General features: G+C 37.1%; 1 protein-coding gene across 2 annotated transcripts; it reads right to left on the reverse strand.

Annotated features, from left to right (window-relative positions):
* LOC100369812 (uncharacterized protein C3orf38-like) lies at nt 1–7,172 on the reverse strand. Of its 2 annotated transcripts, none has more exons than XM_002733818.4 (3): nt 6,843–7,172; nt 1,986–2,191; nt 1–627 (listed from the first exon to the last, which is right to left on the reverse strand). In XM_002733818.4, exons 1-3 carry the CDS (start codon nt 6,961–6,963, stop codon nt 52–54), a joined length of 903 nt encoding a protein of 300 aa, XP_002733864.1. In that variant the 5' UTR covers nt 6,964–7,172; the 3' UTR covers nt 1–51. The 2 variants fall into 2 exon arrangements, with proteins under 2 accessions (XP_002733864.1, XP_085363351.1); XM_085507225.1 differs by lacking the exon at nt 6,843–7,172 and adding an exon at nt 6,434–6,520.
* Between the last annotated feature and the right edge of the window lie 4,003 nt (nt 7,173–11,175).

Here is an 11,175-nt window from a genome sequence, read left to right on the forward strand (position 1 = left end):
TCTGAGTGCTGTCATTTAATGAATCGTGTCTGAGTGCTGTCATTTAATGAATTATCTCAATGAAAGTGTATTCCCTGGTTGTGCCATGATAGCTAGAGTTTCCGGTGTGTCATCAAGTACTGGTGTCTGAGCCACTGCCGTAATCTGCATCTTCAGATTAATGTGTTTTATTTTCCAATTGTTCTGCAAACCTGGATCTTTAATTAACCCAAAAGTCTGTTCAAATACACCTAAACAGTTATTTCCTCGATGAACTGTTCCACAGACACACACCAAAACAAGACCGTGAGCATTCTCCATTCCTTTGACTCCATTAGGACCAATATTTGGATTAAACAGCAAACATTCATCTTTGGGAAATGCCAACAGTCTTTGTGCAACCAAAGTGTCTCCTTCAAACTCTTCTAAACCTCGTTCTATAAAAATTTTTAATTTGACATTGTGATAAAAATGCTGTGGTCCCCAAGAACTACTTGGTTGCTGCCCCAGTATTGGATTATAAGAGTTGAGCATTTGATAAAACCAAGTAGAAAACTGTTCAGCCATGGACTGCATCACGTTTACTGGAGACACTCGTCCATCTGTTGGTGCCCTGTGTTCCTGATGCATATCCAAGTCACCAGGTTCCTAGAAATAAGATGATCAATTAAACCTGATATTCAACTTCTTTGCATACACTATTCTAATGTGTGATTGTTAAAATGCTAGTGTTGTTCCACCAAGGTGTTAGAAATGTGTCTGATGAATGTATGATAATAGTAAGATTATTGTTGTTGCCATGGTTATAACTAAACAGATTAAAGCAATTTGTGGGTAAGGTACTACTCTTGTGTGCATATAGCAGTAACAATATAGTACAGATAATGTTTTTGTTTACTGTTGATTTTTTTTTAAAAACTGCCAACGAAATTAACAGCAAATACCATAAGGAAAATATATTTCATTGTCAAAAAGACACTATCATATGTTTATGGTGCATATCATTCACAGTAGTGACATTTACTGTGAATTATCACTAAGATAAATAATAATAATAATAAAACTTTATTGATATCATATCCTTTATAGGATCTTGAGTTAAATTACAATAAAGTGTGGATGAAAAAAAACAAACAAGAAAGACAATAAGATAAAATATCATAAAAATGATAACAGAAAAAAAAAAAAAAAAAACTTGCAGATATGCCTTGATATTAATATTGTTGTTTATTTGGATGAGAATGAAGGCTTTTTCATGTTATTTTCTCTAATTTTGAAACATTCGTAAATGTATTTAGCTAGTTTTATAATTGTTTTATTTTCATTGTTCATCATAGCTATCATTTTTTCTTCATCTGTCGTGTTTGGGAGTGACATTTTTGACTTAGGTCAATAGATAATTTATGCATCACCTAAATAATCACAATGGAGAATCAATATGTACAACAGTAGTTCACCAAAAATATTCACTAATCAAAGAAAGCTTAGAAAGAACTCCTGTGTGCTGATAGTATTGGAGACACATTAAAAATTAATTGATAAATGTGGCAATGTGCATGTGTGTTCTTGAGCAGTATGCAGAGAAAACAAAATCATGGAATGGTACTGTTTTTATTGCTGTGATATGAGAATTTCAGACTGGATAACAATAACTGGCATGGTGCAATAGTGATGACTGATAGTTTATTTTGAAAAAATATTGTAAAGTAGGGTAATATTTCTGTTGATTTTGAAAATCATCGGTGGCTGTAAACATGTCTAAATAGCTTATCAATCACCTAATATCACTTTTTCATAGAGCTGGTTGACACTCGTGATGTCACTTTTTTTAGTCGCCTTCAGTCCAAGGATTATACACTAGCGCATGATATCACTCAAATCAACCAGCTGTATCAACAAGTGATATCAGGTGGTAATGTCATTGTAAAACCATCCTTGTAACAAAATATGTCACACATGTCAAAACAACAAATATGAAAATATTTTAACAAGCAAAACAAACAAACCTCTTTGAGGTCCACATCACGTAGAAGTTGGACTTGTGTTCCCCAATGTTCCATAACTTTGCGTATAAGACATGGTTTATCAGCGGTGGGCAACACATGGATGTTATTACTGACCAAGTACTGGAAAATATATTTGTGTTTCAGCTTCTTTCTGCGTAATAACTGCACAGCACTCTCACTGTAATTAACAATGGCACTGATTGCTTCTGTAATGAAGACGCACGCAGATAAAATAATTCAAGGTCAATAGATAATTTATGCATCATCTAAATAATCACAATGGAGAATCAATATGTACAACAGTAATTCACCAAAAATATTCACTAATCAAAGAAAGCTTAGAAAGAACTCCCGTGTGCTGATAGTATTGGAGACACATTAAAAATTAATTCAAAATTACTTGAACTTGAGATATTGATGGAAACGCAGAAAACTAATTATGCAAATAAGGTAACTAATATGAACAGATTTAAGTGTAAAACTAACAAGGTCTGCACAATGTACCAAGTTTCATTGAAATGTGATTAGAACCAAAAAAATTATTAATTATTATGCTAATTAGAATATTAATACAAGTCATTGTCAATGACACGTCCCCGTTCTGTTCATATTTGAGTGACATATACATTCAAAGCAGATCATGACCGAAATGCATCTGCATATGTACAACACATTGTACTAAATCTGAACAAAATCCATCCATGCATGACTGAGATCTGGTTCCGGAATTGTGAAAATACGTGATTTTAATGCATTTTCGGTCTTAAAATGGCCATCACTCAGCTATTGTTAAGCGGATCATGAAACAAATGCACATATCTATTTGTGACATGATGCACCATGTGTGTGTGAAGTTTGAACTTGATCAATCCAGACATGTCTTGGATACGGATCCAGAACTGAATTCTTTAACAAAATGGCCGCCAGTCGGCCATTTCGAACTTGATCCGGAAAAAAAAATGACGTGCATCAAGGTCCTATTATGTTTAATGTACTGTATGTACCAAATTTGAATGAAATCCGTCAATGCATAACTGAGATCTGGGTCCGGAATGGTGAAAATGTGCGATTTCAATGCATTTTTGGCCTTAAAGCAGCCGCCATTTGGCTATCGTTAATGGGATCATGAAACAAATGCACATACATATTTGTGACATGATGTACCTTGTGTGTGTGAAGTTTGAACTTGATCAATCCAGACATGTCTCGGATACCGATCCAGAACTGAATTCTTTAAAACAAAATGGCCGCCAGTCGGCCATTTCGAACTTGATCCGAAAAAAAAATGACGTGCATCAAGGTCCTATTATGTTTAATGTATGTAACAAATTTGAACGAAATCCGTCCATGCATAACTGAGATCCGGGTCCGGAATGGTGAAAATGTGCGATTTTGATGCATTTTCGGCCTTAAAATGGCCGCTATTCGGCTATCGTTAATCGGATCATGAAAAAAATGCATGTGCATATGTCCCATATAATGTGTGATGTATGAGTGAAGTTTGAACATAATCGGTCCATGCATGTTCGAGATACAGGTGATCACGGACGAACGGACGCACGGACGGACGGACGCACACAGGGCAAAACATAAGTCCCCGTTTTCTGACTCCGTCCGAACGGGGACTAATAAACAGATTTTAACCCAAAATTAATCAGGCTGTCTATTGTCCTAGAGCATTTATGGACCAAGTTTTATTCAAAGGTGATGATCAATACTTGAGATATCAGTATTAGGTGATTAAGAAGCATAAATATTTACCAAAAACTAATATGATGTATAGTCCTAGGTTCATTGAAATGTGATGCGTACTCTTTAAAAGTTTCATTAAAACCCAATGAGTGGTTTTTTAGACATCAGTGCAACAGCCATAGAACAGCAAAAATATAACTAATTATGCAAATTAGGTAATTAATATGCACAATTATTTACCCCAAAATTAATCAGGTCTCTGCATAGTCCTAGAAGATCTATGTCGCAAGTCTCATGGAAATGTGATGATTAGTACTTGAGATACATTTCTATCAGGTGAAAAGCTGAAAATTAACTAATTATGCTAATAAGGTGATTAATATACACAAATATTTACCCAAAAACTGATTAGGTCTCTGCACAGTCCTCAAGTAACTATGTACCAAGTTTCATTGAAACGTGATCATTACTACTTGAAATATCAAAAGCTGAAAATTAATTAATTATGCAAATTAGGTAATTAATATGTACTGATATTACATCAGGTCTGTGCAGTGTCATATGACATCTATGTTAGTTTTCAAAGCCGGAAATTGATTAATCATTATGCAAATTAGATAATTAATATAAACAGGTTTTTACCCAAAACTAATCAAATCTGCGCATTAGTTCAGAGTATCCATGTGCCAAGTTTCATCAAAATCCAATGAGTGGTTCTTCAGATATCAGTGGAACAGTCATGGAACAGCATAAAATAAGTTAATTATTATGCAAATTAGGCAGTTAATATTCATAGATTTATACCCAAAACTAATCAAATCTGCGCACTAGTTCAGAGTATCCATGTGCCAAGTTTCATCAAAATCCAATGAGTGGTTCTTCAGATATCAGTGGAACAGTCATGGAACAGCTAAAAATCAGCTAATTATCATGCAAATTAGGTAATTAATATTCATGGTTTTTACCAAAACCTAATCAATTCTGCGCATTATCCCAGAGCATCTATGTACCAAGTTTCATCAAAATTTGATTAGTGGTTCTTGAGATAACCGTGGAACAAAAAAAATGACAGACATACAGACAGGGTAACTGCAAAGACTCCCTTTTGTGCTTCGCACACGGGGAGTCAAAAATTGAGAATTAGAGTAATCATCATAAAATGAAAAAGTCATCGTCCAGTTTTTATAGTGACTGTCAACATTAGTGCCAAATAATTATTTACACTCTTGTGACAGACATGAAACAAAGTGGAGCCAGTTTATTTGTGCAATCCCTTTCTTTAGTCTGACCATGACATTCATAATGCATTTTAGCACAAAAATGTGTAAAGTTTGAACATGATCAGTCCAGTCATGTTAGCATTGAACTGAAATTCATAGGTGTGGTCAACACTGAACAGCCATGGGTATGGTGTATCATCAAGTCAATACTGAACAGTCACCGTGAAGTCACTGAACTGTCATTTAAATGAGCTATGGTGATTCAAACACAATGGCACCATCCATCATTTTGATTGGTTAATTAGCGACTTGACCTAATTTTTATTGACGCACAGCAGAATGCAAATCAAGATCAAATTTTGTGGAATACGTCACCAATGTACTAATTGGCTGGAAAGTTTTTTCGTTCAGGCCGACTCGGGTAGTGATTGATTTGCTATTTGATTAGATCTTGCACCCTGGCATTTTAGGTACTATGATATTTTTAGTAATGCATCATTTGTTATCCATTTATATTTCTAATTACAAAGGACAGTGAAAAGTTTGCATATACACCAGTAAGAGCACATTTTAGAAGCAAGGGACCAATTAACCAATCATTTTGAAGAGAGTACAGTGATTAAGCCATTTATGCAAGGTTGATCAGATCTTTGGGTTTTTGCAATTAGATTACAAAAATCTTAATTTTTTATATTTAAAAATTACAAAAAACAGATTTCAATTTTTTTTTTCCCATTTTTCAACCTTCTCAAGACTTGGATGAAATGTGCTGAGATTTTGCATGTGCATAGTACAAAATAACAATGAACAACTAGTTGCAGGTGCTTGAATAGTTTTAGGTCCTCAGATAGTTTAAAGTGCGGTAGTCGTCGCGACATTTGTGTTGATAAACATTGATATTCCCACAATCCAATGCGTTCTTCAAATGGAAATCACAAGTATGAGGTTTGACTTGGGCACGGCTTGCACTGATTACCGGCGTTGACTCCTTCGATACCTTCCAATCGCATGAAAATTGCCTAATTAAGGCTTGGAAAATTCTCAGTTCGTACTCGTTGATCTGCGCAACAGCCGAAGTCGCCATCTTTGTTTATACGAGACCCATATATCTTGCATATGCGCAGCGTGACGACTACCACACTTTAATCTAAAACTAGCCGAGTGAGAAGCAATACAAAATTTCATAGTATGGCAATTATTGAACCGGTCACCTTTTTGAAAGTTATTTGTATCTGTTTCCATTGGTCTGAATCAGCACACTAAGTTTTAGGTTATTGCTTCTCAAGCGACTTCTTGAAAAATGTAACAGAAAAAAAAGAAGAAGATGAGGAAAAACAACAGAAAATAATAATAGCTAGGGGCATATCCTTTAGGCTTGTACTCCTAAAAAGCCCAATTAGATTTTAGCATATTCTAACCATATCTATTTTCCCTATCACAGCTCCACAGCTACAAGTGCCTGTGGCAAAACCCATTCCGGCAAGCCACCGAAAAGTACAAATACGGACAGACATTATGATTATGAACCATATCTACCCTGGCCTTGCAGCAGTTTTAACAGTTCCAATTGTAAATCAGTGACGTCATATTCCGCCATCACCTATTTTAATTCACCCAGACTACAGATCAAAACAATCGCTACAATGTGAACAGATCTTGTCACGGAATTGGAGGCACTTCAGTTTTTGGCCAAGTGTCGTAAATACAAGACAGGTGCATTCTGTAACAGCTGCATAATGTTCATATAATCACAGTTAGCTGCAGTTCTGTAGCTCGCTTGGTTTCGCTGTCGGTTACGCGTTAACACCACGACGAACAAAATAACCGACAGCGAAACCAAGCGAGCTACAGAACTGCAGCTAAATCACAGCACAGGCGCCTGTGAATCACAGTCCCTCTAACAGACTATCACGATAGAGGGACTGTGAAATAATACACGCCTTACCTGTCTTGCTTTGTGCCGTCACCATTGTCCTTGTAACAGTGTCTTTCAAAGATAAGAGTTCATCCCCAGACAACTGGGACAGCATTTGTTGGAAACCTTCCTTCTCCTTTTCGGATAGCATGTTGGTCTACTGTCCACAAGACATGAGCAGAGCGAGTAGGGTACGACGATATCCCAGTGAAACGAGGAAGTTCATAGTTCATCGAAGATTTCCTCGCTTCCGGTGAGAACGAGACTTTACATTCTTTCAAGTAAACCAATTCAACAACTTACAATTATACTTCTTCGAAATATGTACTAGCAATTCCCCCTTTTGGTTCCCCCTTTTGGCACTCTAGATCTAGTGGATCTAGTGAATCTATGGAATAAATTTATTCATATACGCCCTCTGTAGTCCATAATTTAAAACAGGCGTTTCAAAAACGCCCTCTGTGCGAGGATTACGGAATAATGGCAAGGTTGCAATCCACGCAGGACAGTTAATATTCATAATTTTGAAGGTGGAGAAAATGAAAATCATAAATTTAACAAATTAAATGGGGGCTCCTCCAGCAGATCAATCTGATCCTCGTTCTGGCTTTTTCAATACAAGTTTACTCATTTTTAATATATTTTCTTCAAATTTATTTGCTGATATGGCTCCATGGAAACAATTCAATCATTTAAACAAGATGGCAGGCATGGGTTTGTCTGATATGTTCAAGTTTAAATGCGATTGGTCCAGGTACGTCCAAGATGCATAATTTGAAAAATGTTTTGCCTTAGATTGTCCATCATACTATGTAGTGCATGATGTATGCGTAAAATTTTAACTTGATCGGGTCGGGTCGAGTATTTGTGAGCAATGGCTGGACAGGCAGATGCAGGCAAGGTCTATCCGCAAGTCCCCAGAATGAAACGAATAAGATGTACATGTACCGTAATAAATTACAAAATACATACTAGTTAAAAATTATAAAAAGAAAACATAAGCAACTCGCAACCATGCACTGACATCAATTAAAATTTATTGGCCATCATACAAGCAAGAGTTTTCAAAAGAACTCCACTCTGGAGAAGTTTATCACAGTTGCAAATTGTACCTACTTTCCAGGGGCATGCCAAATATTTGAACAAAAGCAGAAACTGCCGGAAGGCTGACAAATTGTCACACATAAAAAATTAGTGAAGTGTCAGATCAGTGCATGTTATTTTCATTCTGTGAATAGTCCAAGAATAGTGCTTGAATGTTCACCATATACCAAGGTTCTCTTGAGACGTTTAATGTTTTATTTAACACAACATATGCCAACAAAATTTTCCCATTCATTTTGGCTATTCACTGAGGCATTCAACAGGCGATGTGTTATATTCTTCCTAATGACAGCATTTGTTTTTTCACTGATAACGTTTACATGATTACTTACGAACAAACCAAATGAGAGAATGCTTTCTGGTTTGTTAATATTATCTATTCACTGCAAAATCAACCATATTGCGTGAAAGGCGCTGATCAAACGATTTTGAACTTCATTTTTTTTTATAAGCTCAATGTTGAAATGCCAATCTTTCAGGGAGGAACATTGCATTAAGATTCCCATACTTCATCAAAATAGACCATCAACAAGTTTGTATAGCACATTATTGACAAAAAAATAGTTTAGATTTTGTCGAATCCTGCATGATCTTTTGACGTCACCTAACCTTGGTTTGTCTTGTTTTTCGATTTCACGCACAACACAGGATCTCGCAGTGAACGAAATATTCAGTTTGGGTTTAACTTCCTATGCACCTGAACAGTTATCATACCACTTTCTCATTTTACTATCATCAAGTTCAACTTTACTTAAATTTGTAGAATTTCAGTTCTTTCAATCCATCCGTTTTTCACTATTTCATGAGCCTAACTTACTGGACCTCAGTAGTATGGTATAAATACATATGAAACTTGCAATGAGAGAAATATTGCTTGCAATGAGAGAAATGTGCCTTGCAATGAGAGAAATGTGCCTTGCAATGAGAGAATTGTGCCTTAGCAATGAGAGAAATGTGCCTTAGCAATGAGAGAATTGTGCCTTAGCAATGAGAGAAATGTGCCTTAGCAATGAGAGAAATGTGCCTTAGCAATGAGAGAAATGTGCCTTGCAATGAGAAAAATGTGCCTTGCAATGAGAGAAATGTGCATTGCAATGAGAGAAATGTGCCTTGCAATGAGAAATGTGCCTTGCAATGAGAGAAATGTGCCTTGCAATGAGAGAAATGTGCCTTGCAATGAGAGAAATGTGCCTTAGCAATGAGAGAAATGTGCCTTGCAATGAGAGAAATGTGCCTTGCAATGAGAGAAATGTGCCTTGCAATGAAATGTGCCTTGCAATGAGAGAAATGTGCCTTGCAATGAGAGAAATGTGCCTTGCAATGAAATGTGCCTTGCAATGAGAGAAATGTGCCTTGCAATGAGAAATGTGCCTTGCAATGAGAGAAATGTGCCTTGCAATGAGAAATGTGCCTTAGCAATGAGAGAAATGTGCCTTGCAATGAGAGAAATGTGCCTTGCAATGAGAGAAATGTGCCTTGCAATGAAATGTGCCTTGCAATGAGAGAAATGTGCCTTGCAATGAGAGAAATGTGCCTTGCAATGAGAGAAATGTGCCTTGCAATGAGAGAAATGTGCCTTGCAATGAAATGTGCCTTGCAATGAGAGAAATGTGCCTTGCAATGGGAGAGAAATGTGCCTTGCAATGGGAGAGAAATGTGACTTGCAATGGGAGAGAAATGTGCCTTGCAATGGGAGAGAAATGTGCCTTGCAATGGGAGAGAAATGTGCCTTGCAATGGGAGAGAAATGTGCCTTGCAATGGGAGAGAAATGTGCCTTGCAATGGGAGGGAAATGTGCCTTGGAATGAGAGAAATGTGCCTAGCAATGAGAGAAATGTGCCTTGCAATGAGAGAAATGTGCCTTGCAATGAGAGAAATGTGCCTTGCAATGAGAGAAATGTGCCTTGCAGTGAGAGAAATGTGCCTTGCAGTGAGAGAAATGCACCTTGCAGTGAGAGAAATGCGCCTTGCAGTGAGAGAAATGCACCTTGCAATGAGCGAAATGTTGCTTGCAATGAGAGAAATGTGCCTTCCAATGAGAGAAATGTGCCTTCCAATGTGAGAAATATTGCTTGCAATGAGAGAAATATTGCTTGCAGTGAGCGAAATGTGCCTTGCAATGAGAGAAATGTGCCTTGCAATGAAATGTGCCTTGCAATGAGAGAAATGTGCCTTGCAATGAGAGAAATGTGCCTTGCAATGAAATGTGCCTTGCAATGAGAGAAATGTGCCTTGCAATGAGAGAAATGTTGCTTGCAATGGGAGAGAAATGTGACTTGCAATGGGAGAGAAATGTGACTTGCAATGGGAGAGAAATGTGCCTTGCAATGGGAGAGAAATGTGCCTTGCAATGGGAGAGAAATGTGCCTTGCAATGGGAGAGAAATGTGCCTTGGAATGAGAGAAATGTGCCTTGCAATGAGAGAAATGTGCCTTGCAATGAGAGAAATGTGCCTTGCAATGAGAGAAATGTGCCTTAGCAATGAGAGAAATGTGCCTTGCAATGAGAGAAATGTGCCTTGCAATGAGAGAAATGTGCCTTGCAATGAGAGAAATGTGCCTTGCAATGAGAGAAATGTGCCTTGCAGTGAGAGAAATGCGCCTTGCAGTGAGAGAAATGTACCTTGCAATGAGCGAAATGTTGCTTGCAATGAAAGAAATGTGCCTTCCAATGAGAAATGTGCTTTGCAATGAGAGAAATATTGCTTGCAATGAGAGAAATGCGCCTTGCAATGAGAGAAATGCACCTTGCAATGAGAGAAATGTTGCTTGCAATGAGCGAAATGTTGCTTGCAATGAGCGAAATGTTGCTTGCAATGAGAGAAATGTGCCTTCCAATGAGAGAAATGTTGCTTGCAATGAGAGAAATGTGCCTTGCAATGAAATGTGCCTTGCAATGAAATGTGCCTTCCAATAAAAAATATTGCTTGGAATGTAAGAAATGTGCCTTCCAATGAGAAATATTGCTTGCAATGAGAGAAATGTGCTTTGCTACAGACTTCTACACAGAATGAATATCAGATGAGCATCAAGAGATGCATGCATAAAGAGCGTCAATATGAAACAATTCATTTCAAAAGTGCTTTTTTATGGCTGTGATGTAAATGAATACAGATTTCTGTATGTAAATGAATACACATATGGGATTCTGGGTACTATAACTCAGGGTTAAAGAATGGCAGCAAGAATGCATGGGTGGTGAAACCATCAAGCATTCTGTTTTAAGTCAGAAAAGCACTCAAACATTGTCAACCTTGCGC

Source organism: Saccoglossus kowalevskii, chromosome 13 (genome assembly GCF_978046115.1).
Source record: "Saccoglossus kowalevskii chromosome 13, keSacKowa6.1, whole genome shotgun sequence".
NCBI lineage: Eukaryota > Metazoa > Hemichordata > Enteropneusta > Harrimaniidae > Saccoglossus > Saccoglossus kowalevskii.